We start from the raw sequence: 23,544 nt of genomic DNA, 5'->3' as shown, positions 1-23,544 counted from the left end.
ACTAATAAAGAAGACTTGAAAAGGTTTTTAGAGGGGCACTAGCTACGAGATAAATAAAAAATCCAATATATTATTGATTCCTCATTGAATCCGTATTAATGATGTGAACTTCATTTTAGCACCTTAGCTTGAGATGAGTAACACGTGAATTGTATGTGTAAAGTTATTTAAAGCAAAAGAATGCCAACATTGAAAGTGAAACAACGGTAAATCATTTGATTGACTTATTCGACCCACAAAAAAAGATCATTCTTATAAGGTAAAAACGATGACAAACATTAATTTTTCATCGATTAGATAAAATTATATAGACATAAAAAAATCCAACTGAACGAGTTTGCTTAATTTATTTAAATCTATATTTATGTTTACATCGCTTATATGGTCATGGGATGACATGAAAGGTCAACTCGATGGTTTATTAGATGCCGTCTAGGCTAAAATACACCCAAAACGAAACTGTGTATTTGCAAGTCAGTGCCCTGTTTTTTGTTTATTTGAGACTTTAACAAGATTGAATAAATGTTTTACATTGTTATGAATCAAATGTGACATTTTGATTAAAATCAGTGACCATGAATTTGACAGCTAGTGCCCCTTTACACTTTCAATATTTCGTAAGGGGCTTTTGCTCGTGTTCCCACGAAATTTTGAAATAAATCATATGGTGTGTGTTTTATTCTTTCAATATAGGTACTATACTAGTAGAATATATGTATTTATCAAGAAAATAGAATCCACAAAGTTAAGGTACAAAACAAAAAATTAAATAAATAATGAATATAACTTAAAACAGCCTTTATACAACTCTAATATTTACTATCTTAGGGATGATGTGATTATCCTGAAATCTTTGAATTTACATGTTTCTTGTTTAAGTTGAATTATGAATAGTAAAAACTACAATTACGACAATGACTACAAATGTTCCTGGTCCGATCCATGTTGCGGGGACAAAATTTCAGAGACTGAATTGTCGGCTCTCCCTTGACACCATTTGCTAGTATGGTCGTGAGGAAACGATGATAGATCGTCAGGAGGGGACGACAAAAGGCTGTCCCGTGTTAAAAGACACCCTTGTAAATGTCGATAAGGAGCAGTCTAATGACGCTACAAGACGGCAAAGTGGAAAGGGATAAATATAAATTGCAATAACTTGTTTCCCAATCCACAATAAATAAATATGTTTAAACTAAATTTAACTACAATTACATGCTTCCTTTGCTGAAGACTTTCCAATAGCGCTTATCATAATGCAACTCCCCTCTATCTGTTTGGTACGGCCTCGTCTAATTATTTTCATGTAGTCTTGTTCACCCTATATCGTTTACTTCAATTAAAATGCATCCAAAACTCGAAGGTATTTAAACTATAAATATGATCATGACTAAAACATGTAAAAAAAATATCAATATGAAAGCAACTAGTCCTACAAACAAGATGAACAATACGCTATTTTGAACAACAGTTGTCAAAGTTTATGCTGATATCATAGAAGTGTAAGAGCAATTAAGACTTAAATTGATAAAGATGGGTTTTTACCTTAGATACTATCCCGGATATTATAAACAATAAATGAGCATTTCCCTATGCATAGTTATATGTAAACAAATTCTCAGAAAAACTGTTAAACAAAAATTAAAAGCTTACTATGTTTTGAAAAAAATACAGTCATCATAGATACCAAGATATGTCAGATATGTGAAGTATCATTATATCAAACTAACCACAACACAGAATCTGACATATATTTTTTTCGATTGAACATAACGATATGCACATATAAAAAAAGTGTAGTAAATCTAGAATTGTTTACCGTGTAAGACTTAAACATGCCGTGTTTAGGAAACAAAGACATTAACGAACGATGACCTATAGGTCTTCAGCGAATATCAGATTCATTGCAAGATTCATTCCAGACTAACGCAGTACACATGTGTACCTCTTCCCAATTCAACCGCGTTAAATAATGTCAAATAATGTGTTGTGGTTTGTTTGATTTATTAATATTTCACGTGTCTCTGACAATATTATACATTATTTACTTGTTTATTCGTTAAAAAAAAAGCAATTTTAAAGCATAAGGTAATTCTAATATTATCCGGGATTAAATTTCAGGTCAAAAACATCCTTTTCAAGAAAAGTATAAACATGATAAATGACTGCTGCTTTTCCATGTTATTTTATAAACATTATACTAGTAACACGATGACAACTGTTGTACAAATGCACGTTTATTTGATCTTGTTTTGGGGATTTGTTGCATTTATAGAGGTATGTTTTTAAGTTTTTCAATCTAGAATCGCATTCAATTTAATATGAAAAAGAAGATGTGGTATGATTGCAAATGAGACAACTCTCCACAAGAGACTAAATGACACATAAACAACTATAAATCACCTTACGGCCTTCAACAATGAGCAGAGTTCATACCGCATAGTGAGCTATTAAAGGCCTCGAAATGACAAATGTAAATCAATACAAACGAGAAAACTAACGGCAAAAATTATGTACAAAAATTAACGAAAACCAAATATGTAACACATCAACAAACGACAACTGAATTATAGGCTCCTGACCTGGGACAGGCATATATACATATACATACAGAATGTGGCAGGGTTAAACATGTAAGCGGGATCCAAACCCTCCCATAACCTTGAACAGTGATGTAACAGTACACATCAGAACGAACTATAATATTCAGTTGTAAAAGGCTTAACTCATCAGATGGATACAAATAACAAACATTTAATAAAACACAGAGTAGGCGTGGCCGGGTATTAGTATATCTAAACAAAAAAAAGACACTGAGTACTGATCTGAGAGTGTTTTGAAGGTGCTGACAGCTAGTTCAAAGCCACTAACAATAAAACAATGCATGCATCTAAGACTAGATCAGTACACATCCAACATAGAACAAAGAAAATTATACTATGATTTTCGGAAACCATTTAAAATTTGTCCTTGTTTACCAATCAATTTTAGCCATGTGCTAGAAAACTCTTAGATTTCTGTAGACCTAAATACAGAAATTACGTTAGTCCAAAGATCCATTCGATGATCTCGTTTTGAATTTTGCAAGGTCTTTTCCCATTATCAGCTTTTAATTATCTAAAATTAGTATTTGCTATTCTAATATGACGTGCTTCTTTCGCTTTGTGAATAGACCCATGCTCTAAATCCAATAAAATTTGTTTGCAAATGCGTATTATGTAAACTGCAGAATACTGAATTTCATCAAATTGTCATGCATTAAAGTTACTTCATTAACTTAAAACGCTCCATACTCTTAAATGATGTTGTTACTAATTCATTCACTATGACTGTAATGTGTTGCAATTTGACATATTTGACATAGATACGACAAACATTCATGTGGGCTGTTCAAAACTCCTCCATCTGAAAAATCACATTGCTATTCGTTTGCTTGTTTACACACAAAAAAGGGAGGTTCATGGAAGAGACTACGCAAATGCGCTACACATCGGACATAGAAATTACCTTAATTGTCCTAATCAGAATCGAAATAATTGATCCAAGCTATACTTTATTGTTGTTTTAACATGGGTAGGCATTATATTCGTGTTATTTTTGCCTTCAATATAGCTCGGGCAAAATAATCCTCAGAGAAATAATCACGAATATAATGCATATCCATGTTAAAACTATGATAAACTATAATAGCTTGCATCAATTATTTCTTAATTTTAAAGGTATAAACAAGCATAAAGCATAACAGATTTATTTAAAGTCGGTTTTACATATAACAATACAACATAAGCTCTGTAGAGCTTTTATCCGACATTAGGTATTTTGAGAAAAGCTCACAACTACGTATTGTTGTTTGTGACAAATGAATAACTTTTTATTTTAAGGTTTTCTAAAATTTTGCATCGGTTGGAAATTTCACCAAAAATGAAATATTTGTATAAAACACAATATATATATTTGTGATTTCAATAAGATTTTAGGTTTGTGGTAACATATATTTTTTTAACATAATTTTTTATGACGACTGACAAAATCCATTTTTTTTTCAAACAACAATAAGAGCTTTCAGTAGTTAATCTTTAAATTGCACACTCGAAGCTGTGATATTGTTCTATCATGTCTACTGAGAGACTTTTAGAATAATTAAATATCTGTGGAATTAGTTTAGTTGTCAGTAGCCCTATATTTTTTTCTATATTTTATGTAATCAACGTTTCTTGTTCTGCAGTTTTTTGTGGAACATTTTTTTTTATTTCTTTTGCAAATTCTATCTTTTTCTCTGTATTTGTCTAAACATACTTGGAAAATATCATTTTTGTCAAGTATTAGGGCAAATAATACAATTATCAGTATATACTATACTTGATCATCATTACCACCGCAATCATCATAATCAAAATCGTAATCATTAGATGCAGAATTACTATGTTTATAATTTTTGTTATTAGGTAAACTCAAAAGGCCTTGGAGCTTGTCCTAAATTTGACTTTGCATCAGCATGTGTTATCGATTTTAAATTCCATTGTCTTGTACAAAAGCAATGCCCATCAGGTAGGTTTTCAGTTATTGATATATTTGTATATATATTATTACTAAAAAAGACCATTTAAATAAACTCATCATAGATTCCAGGATTGAAATTTTAACTGATTAAAATTACAAGGTACTTGGTATGTAACACATACAGTTTTATGAAACAATGTTAAAACAGTTTTGTGATAACTCATTACAAATTCTATTTTAACATATGCATAGAAATATACCCTAAAATTACTTTTAAGGATGTTTGAATTTTAAAAGACTCCTATAAACTGATAAAATGTAAAGAATAAAATTAAAATGCAGAAACAAATTTAGGCCCATGTCCTTTTTTTTTCTAGATATAAGCCATAGTAAATAAGCCTGAAAAGTGTTCTCTGTAGAATTTTTATACAATGTCGTTTAAAAGTGGCACTTTGTTGAAAACATTCATTCTAAATTATGTCAATAACCACATGGTAAATTTAAATTATTTAATGCCCAAAAAGGCGCAAGCCAGGGCCGACCGTGCAAGGGATGTATAGCCAGTCAATGTCGTTAAAAACTTCCATTTGTTTGTTGTTGAAAACAATGAAATATGGCTTTTCAAACTATATGTAATAATACAGTAAAAAGAAATTTAGGGGTGAGCGGTCGAAATTGTTAATGACACCACCTTGATAAAAATAGAAGTATTCCGAATATCAGACAAAATATTAAAAAAACCAGAGGAGCGCACAATTCTTTAATCAATGATATCTGTAGTACAGACAGACGAAATGCTGTAACATGACAACAATATTGCATAAGCACAAATCTTTGAGATTTTCATGTCACGTAGATATATGTAAGCTCGATTGGTTTAAAAAATTCTTAGTTTTATATATAGTTTCATATATGGAAAAGAACTCTAAAAAAATACAAATTTTTTATCGTAACTTGCAAGCTCAACGTGTCTACTAACATGGAGTGATTGCCGTCTAACTTAAAATAAGATAAAATGCTAATCTGCCATTCTAAATAATAAAGCTGGTATCTTTGATATATTTTACAATGATATTTAAAACTCAAAGTAAGAAGTAGATTTGTTAGTTTACATAGATGTGAAAAATGTAATTTTAATTAGTTACTTTTATATTATAGGATATCGATGCTGTCCCCATGGTTGCAATAAACGATGTGCGGCAGTGACAGTTGATGGTAAACACCCAGGTTAGTTTCTTTAAAACCAACATTCTCAATATTATTACATTATACTAGAACACACCCGTGATATCGCGGGTCCGTGACTGAATTAAAGTATATAACTATGCGCAAGCCTTATTTTAGTATTAGTATTGTCATCTGATAAAGTCATGCCGATTATAAAATACACAGTTTTCCCTGCTTTCAAATCTTTCTGTTTGAACCCGTCGAACTGGAACTTATCAATTATTGGTAATATTAATTATTTTGAAAACAAAAGATCCTGGAATGGAGTATTTTTTAATCAACAGCATTGTCCTATATTAGTTATAAATAAAGTTAAACTCTTTGATTCGCTGTTTTACGTCATGCCCGCTAACAAACTGAAAACTGTACCTATACGCCTTATTGTTATCTTAGAAAGTCTTACTGCTTAAAATACTTCAATAGGTAAACATTTGACAATTTAGTAGTGTCAACCCTGTGATTATGACCCGTGTATTAATTCTGAATACACCGTTTGGTGGTGCACCTGTCAGATGCGGAACGCACAGATAAGGTAATAGGTAACAGGTGAATATACTATTGGTATCGGTATCGGACTCGACCCGGAACTACTTAATGATTGGCAATATTAATTACGTGGAAAACAATAGGGCCTGGAGTGGTGTAATTTTTAATCTACACCTTTGTACTAAATTAGTTCTATATAAAGTTGAATTCTTTGATTCGTCGTTTTTACGTGATGACGGCTGACAAATTGGACCTCGTAATTTTAGTATTATAGATGTATGTTTCGTGATAATCCGTTATTTTGATATGCTGGTTACAATCGGGAGACACTCAAATATCATATTTTATATCCGTATAAAATTCAACAGCAAAGACTTAACGTGCTTTGCCTGACAACGTTTGAACTAAGTGTTGAAAATCAAACAAACATCTTGATATAACTCTTTATTTCGAGTGTGTAACATATAAGATATATAAGAACCGACTATTTCTTTATTTGTTCTTATAGGTTAGAAACTCGTTGATCGTTTACATAGCGTTTATATGAAGTGATACTGCTCTTCAAACATAATGTAGCTCGGTGAACGCTTTTACATGCTTATTTGTATTATAAAAAGAACATCAAATTCTCACTTATTATAAACATTCAAAAGTGTATTAAATTACAGATTTGACCTTTGAAGATGTTTGTTCATAACTTCCATAAAAACGAATTTAAATTTATGGACGAGACATACCACATGCATTATGTTGTTTTGAATTGTTATTGTTAGTCTTAGATTTCTCCAAAATTTCACTATCTGTTCTTATATCTAATTAATAAAAAATATTTTTTTTATTTATTCAATATTCTGTGTAAACATGTTATTCCTTTTTTTGGTACAAACATTAGTAGAATGAAAAGTTTCGATCTAAAACCACTCACAGAGTCACACGATTCTGATCTAGCGGTTGTGCGGAGTTCACACATTGCCGATTATTGCTCCCGTTTGAGATCAGACAGCGATACGACACGAAAAGTGAAAAAGTCGGATTACTATCCTTAATCATCTTGAATGTCCTATCATTGTCTGAACGCAGTCGTGTAAGTTCGTAACAGACTCCATTGGTCGGGAAGGGTCCGAATAGTTTGGCAAAGCACCTCGACAGTTAGGTGCGTCCCGTAACATTCGGGGAAACTCAGACGATTTTGTGTTGTCGGATTACAACATGAGTAGGCCGACAGTTTTCGAACGGATAACTTCCGTCAGCGTCGGCTCACTGTCTGATCTCTGTCGGATTACATTCGATAGAATCGGGACGCAGTCGTGACAGGCTCGGTAGAATTTTACCAGGTGAAAGATACATATTGGATTAATAGCGGATTGAGAACGGGATTATCGGGATACATTCGCCTGGAAACGGTTAAATATGGACGCTTCCTGAACAATATCTGATTGTTGACGTGATTAAATTATTTGTTTTACAAATTTTAATTAAAGTTTAAATTTCCATCCACGATTCACAGAATCTTGATCAGAGTTTTGACAAATTTTAATCCGGAATGGTGCTGTCAAGGACGGCAGTAAAAATCGTGAATGTGTGACCTCAGCTTTACTAACGAGTTCATCACATTCAAGCAAAAACTTTAATTAATCGATTATACACATATTAACGGTATCTCATTATAGCAAATGCGAAGTTCTATACTTATTTTTTTGCGTTTTATTCTCGGGGAAACAATATAAAAAATCAAAATTCTCAAACAAAAAACGAAGAGATGATAAACCCAAATATAACAAAACTATTAGTAAGCCCTGACAAGTTATCAAATCTTTGCTTGGTAGGAAGAAATAACTGATTTAGTACGGATTTTGAAATTAAAATTTAAGTACATCAATATCCGCATTTCAATGATAGTACGAAGGTTCTTGTAACTGGGCTTGTGGAGTAGCGAGGATCATTATTGGTATCATTTATTTTCTATATCAAATGCACATTTCGATAATATGTAGTGTTCTTCAGACATGTATGTTGACAAAAATCGTATTATTCATACATAAATGATTTGTTATTATACCTGTTGGTGATAAATATGGTAGTTATGCATGCATAACAATTTAATCAAATTATGCACTACTTGACAAGTATGTCTTAATCTATAATTTCTTTACCTGCAATACAATTTTATTATTTTTCAAACTTACGTATGGGAATGATGTATGTGATTTTTTCGGAGTGGTGCAATCATTTTACGCTAACATAACACATCAACTTCGGTAGAACCAATTTTAGCCATGTTCCTGGTGCAATAAACAATTTGTCACTCATAAATGACTTGCTTATTTTAAAATTCATCTAAGATATACAAGATATATAGAATAAAAAATAAAACCTTTTTGGCACAATATTGTAGAACGATAAAAAAAATATATTCTTTTACCATTATAATCAGGAAATATTTAAGGAGTGACTGAAATACTTTTTCTGTCTATAAAGAAATAACGTAAAAAAAACTTGGTGCACAGTGAATAACGCACGAAGCGGGTTACTTAACAGTGTGCACCCAATTTTTTATGTTATTTCGAATAGACAGAAAAAAAGACAGTAATTTCTTATAACTTAATTCTAAATTCCATTTTAAACCATAGAAAACCATGAAAAAACGTAATTCATGACATCACGGTCACATGACTAAATTATGTATATTATATGGGCTGATTACAAAATAATGTCAGCCAATCAGAGGACGCGTTACATCCCAAATTAAATTATTACTCTTTAAATGATATCTGTAAATTTTCTATTTCCGGGCCCGGGCCGAGACCAGGTCTAGAATTAGCTCGATTATGTCAGTCATTCCGTCTTTCTTTCTACCCGTCTGCAATATGGCTGCCTAGCTTCTAAAAACTGTTTCTCAAATCGAAATCTTTCAAATATCCCACAGTGACAGCTAAGATATTTTCAAAGATGTGTATCTTCTAATATTTGTTCATTTCTCGAAATTATTTCATAGTTTTTCCATTCATAGAACTTCGCTATTGTGACACTTACTGCTATAAAATGTACCTAGCTATTGCAATTTGTAACACAAAAAGTATCCGTCTTTAATATGTGAATAAATATAAAGTAAATCGGATAGAAAATTGTTATTCAAATTCAAATGATTTACCCAAATATTCTTCTTAATATGTATATACGTTTTTTTTCCTTTCGTCAAGCACTAAGGCCTATGTATTTGCGTATCATGATCCCTGTTTATTAAGTCTTTATTTTATATTCACTAGTTTGCTATCCGTGAAACACTTATTCACAGCTATATACATATATACACATACCATAACAATCCCAGTCAAAATATGCAATTCTACTTATAGCGACAGTTACTCATCAAGACAGTGAATGCATATTTGTAATACGATCAAAAGTGTTTTCTTAGGCTATTCTAATAACGAAATAATTAAATAATCATAAAATTTAATTTTCTTTTAAATAGGATGTCCTAGCTTTTAATTTTTCATGCAAGTTCAAAGACGAAGTTCCTATCATTCAACATGTTTAAGATTTCAAGATGTGATGTTTATTCATATTTTTCATCTTGTACAACGGTAATAAATCAGGACTAACAATTCCCCTTAAATTATTAACAGAATCATTGTATGGTATGAAATTTTTATATTCCAGTTGAAATTATAGTAATTAGTGTTCAAAGTCAGACATCAGTTGATAGGTTGGTCAAAAGAAATATGGGTAGTTGTGATGAGCATTTTGTAGTTTCAGACAATAGAGATATTCATAACTGTAGTCTTTCAAATGCAGCAAATCTCAGATTCTGATAAACAGCAGTTCAACCTTATTTCAGGATTAACATCGATCATTAAGTCTGTTTGTTTTCATGTTAATTTAGGACTAATATATTATTTGGAATTTTGTAGGGTCCTGTGGTGCTGCCTATGGTAAACAAGGAAAAGCATGTAAAGTGGATAGAAGTTGTGAGGGACATGAAAAGTGTTGCTATGGGAAATGCCGAGAAGTCAGAACACAAATTGTTAGAGTTCTTTATCCTATCAAAAGTTAGACCATTGTTAAAAAAAATATAGATTTATCAATTTTACATACTTTATCAGTAAATCACTGTTTGTCATTATTGCAATAAAATAAATTCAGTACAATTTGTTTAATTTGATATACAGTGGTTGTTTTATGAATAATTTCTACAACAATACAGAAACATTCTGCTATATTTCGAAGACACATACCGTTCATTAGTTCAGCTTGACAGCAGAATACGTGTTTTATCATTTGTATGTAAAATACTTCATCTACTCATAAACTGATAACGCCTAGGTAAAAAAAGACCAAACAACAGTTTACAAAACACAACATAGTAAACGAAAGACTGAACAATACAAACCGCACTGGCGGTGATCGTAGCTGCTCTGAAAGGTAAGTGTATGTTGCTTCATATGTGGCACCCATCGTCTTGCTTATGCAAGTACAAATCAAGTTATAAGTCTGATTCGGGATATCACATTCTTAAATAAAAGTACAGTATTGTGATTTCGATGATTGGAATATAACCGTCGACATCTGTAAAACAGATATGCCATAACCGTCCACAACCTCGTGATGGCTTCCTAAAACATTACGGAAGGAAGAATTTGAGCTTCACCACTTAGAACTATTGATTTAATATCTTTCTTGTGATCAACAATGCTCTATTCTGGTATTTAATTCCTTAATAACTCATATCAGCTCTAAACATGACAAAAGAGAGCCAATCATTTGACCGTAATGTTAATTTTTGGATGTATAGGAGAAAAGATTGATACACAATCCAAAAATAACCTACTTTTATAGGTGTACTTTTGTACACCCATTTTTTGACAAAAAAAGAGATACAAAAGAAACCAAAGGAATATTCAAACTCATAAATCGAAAACGAACTGTCATTGCCATTGCAATAACAAAAAAGACTTCATTTTCTTAAATTTCATGAATGGATGTTTTATAGGTATAGCATGAATAAGTTAATTAAAAAAACTCATATTAAAATAACGGGGTCATTATGTTTGGAAATTGTTAAGGTTCGATTGACAACACATTCTGCTGAGTGTCGTGTTGTAATGAAAAGTTGTTCTGCTATCATGATACTTTGCGAAAACGTAATTTGAAAATGAAAGTGATCCTTACATTTTTTTGCTTAACTTGAAATAACTCTTTTCGCTGATTTGACTTTTAATGTTTAATTTCTAACTTAAGAAATGACGGAGCTGTCTGGTTTCTTTCTTTTTAAAGGTGGATTTATAAAATTGCCAACTTGATCACAATTTACATTTACCCCCCCCCCCCCCTCCCCTCCCTTTTCCTTAAAAAACACACGCACACGCACACACAAATTAATATGAAAACATCTTTTTACTTAATCTTTATTCTCCCTTTTATGATTGCAAGACTTTGATGTACTTTATCTCAATTTTTTATCTTCGCCTAGTGACAACTGGACAGATACAGTTTTAAATACTTGATAATATTTTGACCATGTTTTGGTCTTAAATCCTCACAAGTCCCCATGCAAAACACTAGTGTATATATGTGCGAAAAATGGTTCTTACATTTAAGTCAGGGTATTTATATTCGTATTGTCACCTGTTTTATCAACAGTAAAATGAGGATAACTAAAGTACTAGGACACGGTAAATAGCAAGTACTAATAATTTGAATAGTATATGAGTTCGTTATATTTTAAAATATTAATTAGATACTTCTTATCTTGAAGACTGTGCTGCACTAAATTTTTCTCTGTGATATATTCACGATCTCAATTCAAAATTGTTTCAACTTAAATAACTTCGCTAATTTAGGCACATCAATGATTTTTTTTCTTTCTTCAAATGAATGGAAAGAGATTGTAAATATCTGCATATGTCATAGAGACAGCAAAAAAACGAAGAAAAAAAGAAATAGATATCTGCTTTTAAGCAAACAGTCAATTGACAAGTAAGTTTACAAAATGCACACTCCAAATCGTGCATTGTATGAAAAAAGTTCAAAAGTTGATAATTTAACAGATTATATAAATATCTATCATAAAATTCAAATTTCTCAAATTACAAGCAGGGTTTACTATTTGAGAAATGCACAATACATAGGCACGAAATATTTGCCATTTATATCAATCATAAAAACGATCGATTCTCAACTTCTGAGAAAATCTTGTGCTTGTGCAAATTCTTTTTTAAGTTATAGACCTAGACAAAAGGCTAAGATCTGTGGTTGATAATAGAGTTGTGTACAAGACTAAGTATTCAGTCACCATTAAAGAACGGAAAACAGTTATTGTACTGTTACGAAATGTGAAACTGCCCTATAACTAGACAAAAGTGTACATTTTGATAATTCATAAACCGAAGAAAACTTACAAAATGGGTTTTGCAAATAGGTATGAAACAGAATTATCAACACGGAGAAAGATTTCAAACGAAATAACATTGATTAAGAACAACGAACACAAATATTAACAACAACATGAAATTTCATTGTAACATTTTAAAACACATTACAATATTTAAAAAGTTGAAAAATTATTTTGAAGAACAACTTGATTAAAGAGAGGGTAAAAAAATGGCACTTACAAGACGGTGACAAGATATAAAATAATTCATAACAACAATAAAGCTCGCGTCGTATAAACAATGAGGAAAATTTATGCGATATGTGAAGGTTTAATATAAGATTTTCCAGAGAACAGTTCTGAACAATTATTGTCTGAGATGCGTTTAAGCATCATAATACATATGGTAAAATTTAAAATTGAGAATGGAAATGGGGAATGTGTCAAAGAGACAACAACCCGACCAAAATAAAAAACACAACAGCAGAAGGTCACCAACAGGTCTTCAATGTAGCGAGAAATTCCCGCACCCGGAGGCGTCCTTCAGCTGGCCCCTAAACAAATATATACTAGTTCAGTGATAATGAACGCCATACTAATTTCCAAATTGTACACAAGAAACTAAAATTTAAATAATACAAGACTAACAAAGGCCAGAGGCTCCTGACTTGGGACAGGCGCAAAAATGCGGCGGGGTTAAACATGTTTGTGAGATCTCAACCCTCCCCCTATACCTCTAACCAGTGTAGAAAAGTAAAAGCATAACAATACGCACATTAAAATTCAGTTCAAGAGAAGTCCGAGTCTGATGTCAGAAGATGTAACCAAAGAAAATAAACAAAATGACAATAATACATAAATAACAACAGACTACTAGCAGTTAACTGACATGCCAGCTCCAGACTTCAATTAAACTGACTGAAAGATTATGATTTCATCATATGAACATCAGGCACAATCCTTCCCGTAAGGGGTTTAGTATCATACCATCATAACATATATGAGAAGAACATAACCCGTGTCATGCCAACAACTGTTTTTAGAATAAATGTGTTTAGTTCCGACGCAAAGACCTTATCAGTGACTCAATATTAACGCCAAAATATGCAATCTTTAATGACTTGACAACAGTATCGTAATTATATCCCTTCTTAATAAGTCTATTCAAAGGTTTTGTAAGTTTATGAGGTGAATACTGACACCTTTGTGCTTTATAAAGAATATTTCCATAAAAAATTGGATGTGAAATACCTGAACGTATAAAAAGTCTGCATGTTGAGCTATATTTACGAATGATGTCTTTATACCGATGATAAAATTTAGTAAATGTTTTGACTAGTTTGTGATATCGAAAACCCTGGTGTAATAATTTTTCAGTAATACATAAATTTCTCTCGTTAAAATCTAAAACATTGTTACATACACGAGCGAATCGTACAAGTTGAGATATATAAACACCGTAAGATGGTGACAAGGGAACGTCACCATCTAAAAACGGATAATTAACGATAGGAAATGAAAAATCATCCCTTTTATCATAAATTTTAGTATTCAGCTTTCCGTTAGTGATATAGATATCAAGATCGAGGAAAGGGCAGTGGTCATTGTTAGTATTAGCTTTATTTAAAGTGAGTTCACCAGGATAAATTTCATTAATATACATACTGAAGTCGTCATTATTGAGAGCCAAAATATCATCCAAATATCTAAAAGTATTATTAAATTTGTTTATCAGATGTTGTTTTGATGGGTCTTTGCTTATTTTTGTCATAAATTGTAACTCGTAACAATACAAAAAGAGGTCCGCAATAAGTGGTGCACAGTTAGTCCCCATTGGAATTCCGATAATCTGACGATATACGGAATCCCCAAAGCGAACAAAAATGTTATCTAGTAAAAATTCAAGGGCATATATAGTATCAAAGCATGTCCAATTAACATAGTTTTTTTGTTTATTGCTACTAAAAAATGACCTAAAAGAGTTTGAACATATATATTCACATTCTGATTTTTTGAATGCCCATTTAATTAGGTGTGTGAATTTTTTCTTAATGAGAATGTGAGGCAATGTGGTATACAGGGTAGAAAAATCAAAACTTTGAACAGATTCAAAATCACCAATATAAGCATGCAATTTATCAAGTACTTCCAACGAGTTCTTGACACTCCAAAAGTAATTTATTCCACTATTTTCGAAGGCCTTATTTGAACAATTTATTATAAGGTTTTTAATAGTACCAAGTGTGCTGGTAAGAATAATAGACAATTTAGTAGTTGAACAATGACTTGAAGACGAAATAAATCTATATTTGTAAGGGGTTTTGTGTAGCTTCGGAAGCCAATACATAGTTGGAACTTTCATTGTATTTGGCTCTGCTTGTAAAGCGGAGGCTAAAAGTTTATGTTTGTTACAGATTTCGTTTTCTGAAAATGGAGTCAGTTGGAATGTTGGTGAATTGGTGATTTCCTTTTTCAGAACCTCGATGTAAAATTTACGTCAAACAATAATAATATTATTAGCAGCTTTATCGGCCGGGACAAAAACAAATTCCTTGGCTAGTTCTTTTAGTTTATGTTTGATACGAGAAATAGGTTTATTGTGGTTATTGTTAATAGTAAAATGTTCTTTAAAATGTTGAATACGTATATCAACTATCTTCATTACTGAATTAAAAAAAGAGTCCAAAGATTTTTTGTCAGCTTTTTCCCGTTTTATCCATTTCATACAGTAAGTATGGAGTGAGTCGTGGATGATATTACGACACTCATTCCAATTAATAATTGACGGGGGACGATATTTAGGTCCTTTACTGAGAAATGATTTTAACTCTCGGTCTTGAACGATGTTAAGATCTCCTGTTATAACATGGGAAATGGGTCCATAAATATATTCGGAATTACTGCAATTACATGAAGTAGGTGTATTTTCACTGATATTAACATCTTTACACAATTGACTATAATTAAACACAAATTTCCGGGTAGATTTCTTGTAAATATAACAAATAAGAGGTAGCTCAGTATTGTCAAAATATCCAGGAATTTGTTCTTTAACAGAATGGTCGTTAAATATACCGGCAATATTTACAAAATCAAAGCCTTTATTGACATACTTAATTTTGATAAAATGTTTTTTATGATCTTCAGGGCGATCAATTTTGGGAAATAATTTAGAATAACAATAAGCCATAATAATTTGAACAATTTCATACTTAGGACTGCTATATGAAATTGTGTTGCAATCCTCCAAAATTTTATTTAACTTATTAACCGGTAACGAACAGAGTTTTGTTAACAGATAATGTCTGCCGTTGTTTTTTGAAATAGAAATTAGGTCCGAAATATTGGTATGATTGGCCCGAAATTTTCTTTGATTGCGATTTGTTCTACAACCGTGAGAACGGTTTTTACGAACAGTTTTAGAAACAATATCCAAAATGTTAACGGAATTGGTTCTAGATATATTACCAATTCCCATGATATTATCATTTAGACCGAGAGGGTAAACTGTCTGTAATTTTTTAATCCAATTTAATTCAATTATTTTCCGTGATCGTACAAACTTTGAATGCGATTCACCAGGCTGCTTATTTACTACTTCTAAAGGTTGAACTGCTAAATATTTAAAAGGATGGTTGTGCTTCTTAAGGTGTTGGTAAATGATACTTTTGAATTTATTAGGTCTTTTAAAACGATACAGATGTTCTTGAGTGCGTTTTGATAAATATCTTCCAGTTTCTCCTACGTACTGAATACCACATCCCGGTTTGTTTCATGTGAGTAAATAAATAATACTGTTTGTTTTTCAAGTAATATCAGTTTCAAAATTTAAAGAAAATGTGCGACCATTAAACGTGGACCTTACCGTATTGTTGGTGGAAAGACGGGGACATGTAAGTCATTTTTTGGCATGACACTTATCGATAGAAGGGTAACCACGATTTTTATTGTTAAAAATGTTAGCGATGGTAGTATTTTTAGATAACCGATTTTGAAAATGGAGACGTGTAGATACCCTTTGAACAAGTTTAGTATTTAGTATTTTTCCGTTTCTTAGTTTCATAATTGGTTTGTTAGTGAATTACATAATAAAGGAGCAAAGATTGGCGTCCAGAATATGAACCAGCATAAATAATTAAGTTAAGTAAAAGTGATAAATATGTTCGGCTGAAAATGTCGAACGCTATCAGTATTAATTACCCGAAAAAGATAGTGTATATAAGGGTATGACTGATGGCTGACCAATTAGTAGAATGGGGCTGAATTTTGAAATACTACTTTTTGATAAACATTCCTAAAGTAATGAACTAGAGCAGTTCTCGCTCGGACACACACTCCATAATCTAGTATATTATAAGAGCATAAACCTGAAGCACGGGGAGGCACTCTACTGCCTCCAAACGGCACTAAAGACAAACTCTGTAAAAAATAAAATTGAGAATGGAAATGGGGAATGTGTCAAAGAGACAACAACCCGACCAAAATAAAAAACACAACAGCAGAAGGTCACCAACAGGTCTTCAATGTAGCGAGAAATTCCCGCACCCGGAGGCGTCCTTCAGCTGGCCCCTAAACAAATATATACTAGTTCAGTGATAATGAACGCCATACTAATTTCCAAATTGTACACAAGAAACTAAAATTTAAATAATACAAGACTAACAAAGGCCAGAGGCTCCTGACTTGGGACAGGCGCAAAAATGCGGCGGGGTTAAACATGTTTGTGAGATCTCAACCCTCCCCCTATACCTCTAACCAGTGTAGAAAAGTAAAAGCATAACAATACGCACATTAAAATTCAGTTCAAGAGAAGTCCGAGTCTGATGTCAGAAGATGTAACCAAAGAAAATAAACAAAATGACAATAATACATAAATAACAACAGACTACTAGCAGTTAACTGACATGCCAGCTCCAGACTTCAATTAAACTGACTGAAAGATTATGATTTCATCATATGAACATCAGGCACAATCCTTCCCGTAAGGGGAGGTATTTATTTATTTCGCTACATATTAAGATTGCATAATTATGTAATGCAAAAATGGTTAAAACAGTATGATTTATGTACTTATACTTATGTACTGTCTACAGTAAGGACTCTATTAGCATAAAACCAAGAAACGATAACTGTGTCACCGGACCTCTTAAGTCTAATTATGTTTTGATCAAATCATTGATATTTCAAATGTTTCTAACATAATACATATAATAGTCCATTATTACGCTTGTCGAATCTAAATCGATTTTGATGTTAGTTTGCATAAGTAAATGTTAATTTTATTCGTATTCATTTTAAGGGTAAAAATCCCTGTCTTTTTCAAGACAAGTATGTACATCTGTTGCACCTTATTATTTAGAATTATATGTTATTTTAGATTTTAGACAACAGTACTAGTGGTAGAAATGAACGTTTATTTGTTTTTGGGACTTTTCGCTTATATAAAGGTATTTTAAGTATTGATAGGTAAATTTCTTCCAGAATCGCATGCATTTTAATTGGAAGATTCAATGTTGTTTACCTTTTTGCAGATTTGTGCTTTTGGGTCCGGTTATTCTCTTTGGAATATTCCCCAATTCAATTCTCAATAACATTTATTGTATGAAAAAGAATATTTGTAGTTGATGTCTATATAATCTTTTATTTGGGTACAATTATGCATTTAATTCTTATCAATATCAATTTATAAACGATAAACAATGAACAACTTAGATCTTTTAAAATACTTTCCTACGTAGTCTTCATCAGCAGCAGCAGCAGTAGAAGCAGAACCTTATTCACTATGATGATTATTTTTGTAATTAGGTGAACTGTCAAGATCTAGGCACTTGTCCTACATTTGACTTTGCATCAGCATGTGTTCTCGATTTTGCTTTCCATTGTAATGACCAAGACCAATGCCCATATGGTACGTTTTAAGTTATAAAATAGATTTGTTTAACAAAAACTTTAAACTCCATAATATCTGTATTAAAGACAAATAAATATGTTGCTACGTGACTAAACACATTGCAAAAAATAACGATGATACTCTTGATGCAATATGTTGTGCGATTCAGATTGTATGTAAGAAAACTAAATTCAGTGAAAGAGGAACTTCTCGACATTGAACTTTTGTATAATTCTTGATGAAAATTGACCTAGTTTCATATTGATTTTGTTCATGTATGGAAAAGAATTTCCCAAAAAATCCTTATCATAGTACCTTTAACATAATAAATAAAAAAATGTATTAAATGTCTTGAAAATCATTCTTAAAAATGTACATTGCTCTGATAACTTGTGTAACTAATTGAAAAAACTGTATTTAAATATGTTTGATACTGCATATGTGTAAAATATAAATATATAGTATTTTTTCTCGTAATTTGAAAACTTAAATTCTGTAAATATATATACTGACATGTCTGTCGAACTATATTATATACCTATTATCCTTATTACATTTTAACAATTACATTTATATAAAAACATAAATCAGAAGCTTTGTTAATTAACTACACATTAAGTCACATAGATGTAAAGGCATATACTTTTCATTTAGGATATCGATGCTGTCCTCATGGCTGCAATAAACGATGTGTAGCAGTTACAGTTAATGGAAAACACGTAGGTTTGTTTCTTTAAAACCAACATAAAACCTCATTATATATAATATTTTATTTTTGTATTAAAAAAACCAGCAATAACTTAATTAGTGACAATGTGAAATACAAGTTAATGCGTTTAAAATCAAACAGAATGCTTGATATAACTCCTTACTTCAAGGTTGTGCATAAAAATGTTTTATAAATCTTATAGGGTTGTACAACGTAGATCGTACGCACTTTTAAAATATGAAGCACTGCGCTTTAAATTTCTATTCGTTGATTTTCGAGGGCACAATGTTCCAAATTCCCAAACATAATACGGATGTTGAGGACCTGAAAAACCCAAAACAGACACAAGATTAGTCTCGATGAATCAGATTTGAGGGGAATACATTTCTTCTAACTGGTTGACTATAAACACAGTGTTAAAGCTTGAATTTCTTCATTCTTCTCGCAATGAGAAATCATATTTGACATAACAAGTTGTATGTATTATTTGTCAAATTTTAAAACTGGTTCTGTTAAAAAAATCGTTAAATCAAATTTTTCTCTACCGGACAAATATTTTTATTGTATAATTTCTTAATAACACGAACCCACAATCCCATTATTTTTAAACTAACGTAAACGAGTCATATATGTGTAAGTTTTCTTTAAACCTATATAAACAAAATGCATGAATAACGATCCTGCAGTGCTATATAAATTTATATAAGATACATGTATGGACCTACAATTACATTACAATATTTTTAAACAATAAATTAAAACAACGATTTATTTAAGATATGTGTCTCCTATTATGGACAGTTTCAAACATGTGATCTCAGCTTTTCTATCAGTGGCACTTTTCTATTTTTGTCAATAAATGCTATAGAACTATATAAACTCCTGAATCAAACTATGTCGGCCGACTTTCAAAACACCACAGTGCTACGCAGGTCCTTACATGTAAATAGTATTGATTGTTTAGTTACGTAATGCAGCAAGTATTTAAACTGTGATTATTTTAAGCTTATTTATTAAATTAATCGGATAGAACATATTCTCAAACAAATTAATGTGTTTACTTAAATGTTCAAATAAATACGTGAATAGTTCTGTTCTGACATTTTATAAACGGCTTAGTTGATATGCAGTGGTGATATACTGGTTTAAAAAACATAATATTCATAATCAGATTTACATAAATATCTTCGTCGTACATGGAATAACAGTTTAAAATTGTGGACATTTTACTTATGTAGCAACTACTATTAGTACTAATCAATGAAGGTATATTTGTTACTGAAAAAACCCCGATCAACAGTATTTTCAAATGCCCTTTTAATTCGGTTTTAGTTTCTAGATTTATTTTTATTTTCACAATGTTTCATTCTTTTTCAAATAGAATGACTGATGCTTTATTTTATGTATGCAAGAAAAAAGTCCATATCCTGATTCATTTTTTAAAAGTAAAGCCAAAAAAACAAAAATAAAGTTTCTCTTATTTAATATTTTAAATTCTGCTTATTATTCACATTTTTATCGTGTACAATGGCAACAAATCAGAACTCACAATTCTAGACAAAATTATAACAAAAATCATTGAAGAGTTAGACATTTTTATATTCTTTATGAAAATATATGTTATAGATGTTGAAAATCTGAAATCTCATAGTTGGTCTCTCAAAAAAAATATTGGAAGTTGTGAAGAACATTTTTGTTGTCTCAGTGTAGTATCATGATATATTCATTAACGAGTCTTTGAAATACAGCAAAACTCAGACTTTCAATACAAAGCAGTTCACTTTCATTTCATGATAGATGTCGATTTTAAAGTTCGATTGTTTTAATGTTAAATTTAAGCCTGGTGTGCTATTTGGTGTATTTTACAGGTTCTTGTCAGTCTGTCTTTGGTAGAGATGGAAATAAATGTACAGTAGATGGAAGTTGTGAAGGACACGAAAAGTGTTGTAATGGAAGATGCCAAACAGTTCGGCAACAAATGTTAGGGTTCTTTTTCCGGTCGAAAATTAATTCGAATTGATTGTTTTTAATTATGGTAATATCTTTAGGGAAATCTTTATAAATTTGAATAATATCTCTTTTTAGTGAAATAAAAAAAAATCACTTGAGGTTTTTTTAATTCGTGAATATAACTCAACATGCAGACGTCTTATACGTTCAGGTATTTCACATCCAATCTTTTATGGTAATATTCTTTACAAAGCACAAAAATCTCAGTATTCATCTCAAAAGTTTACAAATCCTTGAAATAGACTTATTAAGAAAGGATATAGGTATGATACTGTTGTCAGGTCATTATAGATTGCATATTTTGGCATTCCTTTTTATTCACTTATTGGGTCTTTGCATCGGAATTAAACACATTTATTATAAAACTAGTTGTTGGCACAACACGGGTTATGTTCTTCTCATATATTTCATGATGGTATAATACTAAACCCCTTACAGGAGGGATTGTGCCTGATATTCATATGATGAAGACATAAACTTTCAATCAGTTAAATTGAGGTCTGGAGCTGGCATGTCAGTAACTGCTAGTAGTCTGTTGTTATTTATGTCATTTTGTTTAGTTTTAATTTGTTTCGTATTATGACATAGGACTCGGTCTTCTCTTAAACTGAGTTTTACTGTGCGTATTGGTGCGGTTTTTTGTCTACATTGGCTAGAGGTATAGGGGGAAGGTTGAGATCTCAAAATACATGTTCAACCCCGCCGCAATTTTGCACCTGTCTTAAGTCAGGAGCATCAGGCCTTTGTTAGTCTTGTAAGATTTATAATTTTAGTTTTTTGTGTATAATTCGGAGTCATGATTTCCATTATCCCTGAACTAGTATACATATTTGTTTAGGGGCCAGCTGTGGGACGCCTCCGGGTGCGGGAGTTTCTCGCTACATTGGCGGCCTTCAGCTGTTGTCTGCTTTATGATCGGTTGTTGTCGCTTTGACTCATTCTCCAATTCCTTTCTCAGTTTTATTTATTTGATAAACAGTGGTAAGTTTGATGAAAAAGTATAGTACAAAATCTAATGACATATAATTTTTTTTTTAAATAAGGAACTTTATATTATAGAATTAAGCACATTTTCTGCTCTACACGAAATGTGTTTAATCCATATATTCATCATCAAATCAAGGAATGAAACAAATGCACAATTGACATGTCGTAACTAAGGAGATTGAGAGCAGAGGTGTAGTGTTTAGTGCATCGGACTACAACACAAAGGTTCCTGGTTCGATTCCCGTTTCGGGAAGAAATTTTCAGGGACTATATTTTCGGATCTCTCTGGACACCATTTACGAGTATGGTCTTGAGGAATCGATGATAGTTCGTCGGAAGGGGACGATAACTGGCTCACCCGTGTTAAGAGAGAGACATATCTCTTGCACGTTAAATACACCCTTGTTGATTTCAAAAAAGAGCAGGATGATGCCGCTACAAGCAGTGGAAAGGGATTAATATAAGTTGCAAAACTTTGTTTTCAAATCCACTATAAATAAATATGTTTAAACTAACTAAGAAGATAGGCGACATATTAACTTTCTAAAATCCATAAAAATTAAAAACCTCAGACGCATAACACGAATGAAAAACAACTGTCATATTCCTGGTTTAATAGGTACCGGAATTTCCTTACACTAAATATAGCTAGACAGGCATCCCAAGTCGCATAAAATTCGATTTTATCGACAACAAATGTGCGAGCATAGCAAACTGACATAATAAATAAATGTGTCAAAATAAGTGGAACAACAGCCCACACTGTCATAATTGTCATATGATCTTATTAACTTTTGAATCAAACAACTATGTTAACAACAAAGACAAACTACAATAAAGACACTCTATACACAAAGCAAATAATCAAAAAACTAAAATACAAAAATACACACAATTAGCACAATTCTACAGTGGCAACATTTATAAATTCCAAAATACAATGTAAATACAAGACAAAATGTAATATGGAGTTCAGTACTTACAACTGTTGTTTTCAGAATTACCTTCATCAGTTCAGCTTGACATTAACAGGACGTGTTTCATTATTTGTATGTAGCATTCTTCATCTAACGACTCCTTGATTAGAAAGGAAAATAATACTGTGTTTCGTTTAGTTCATGTTCTCCCCTAAAGAACATGTGTTTTCATTAAATATTTAAAAAGAGCAACGTAGGATAATAACCATGTCCGGCTTAAACACAAAATGTCAATCCTGGTATCGATGATGAGTTCATTATGCCCTTTTTTACAGAATCTTATTTTTCGTATAGTCATCAATCTATTTAATTCAGACTTCAGACATTACTGAAAATTTAGATAGCTTTAATATTTTCGCAAATAGCTGGTTGTATAGAAACAAGTTCA

At 31.6% G+C, this 23,544-nt stretch overlaps 2 protein-coding genes across 2 annotated transcripts; both read left to right on the top strand.

The window, feature by feature from the left end:
* Positions 1 to 2,137: 2,137 nt before the first annotated feature.
* On the top strand, positions 2,138 to 10,375 carry LOC134705407 (perlwapin-like protein). Its single transcript, XM_063564145.1, has 4 exons — positions 2,138 to 2,274; positions 4,443 to 4,545; positions 5,656 to 5,724; positions 10,125 to 10,375. Exons 1-4 carry the CDS (start codon positions 2,152 to 2,154, stop codon positions 10,265 to 10,267), a joined length of 438 nt encoding a protein of 145 aa, XP_063420215.1. The 5' UTR covers positions 2,138 to 2,151; the 3' UTR covers positions 10,268 to 10,375.
* Positions 10,376 to 11,836: 1,461 nt separating this feature from the next.
* Positions 11,837 to 21,202, top strand: LOC134706005 (perlwapin-like protein). Its single transcript, XM_063564718.1, has 5 exons — positions 11,837 to 11,885; positions 17,961 to 18,030; positions 18,389 to 18,491; positions 19,128 to 19,196; positions 21,051 to 21,202. The coding sequence occupies exons 2-5, from the start codon at positions 17,989 to 17,991 to the stop codon at positions 21,200 to 21,202; spliced, it is 366 nt and encodes a 121-aa protein (XP_063420788.1). The 5' UTR covers positions 11,837 to 11,885; positions 17,961 to 17,988.
* The last annotated feature ends 2,342 nt before the right edge of the window (positions 21,203 to 23,544 follow it).

This window comes from Mytilus trossulus, chromosome 2 (genome assembly GCF_036588685.1).
Source record: "Mytilus trossulus isolate FHL-02 chromosome 2, PNRI_Mtr1.1.1.hap1, whole genome shotgun sequence".
Classification (NCBI taxonomy): Eukaryota; Metazoa; Mollusca; class Bivalvia; order Mytilida; family Mytilidae; genus Mytilus; species Mytilus trossulus.
Note: the sequence above shows the minus strand (reverse complement) of the source record. Positions and strands in the feature narration are given on the sequence as shown.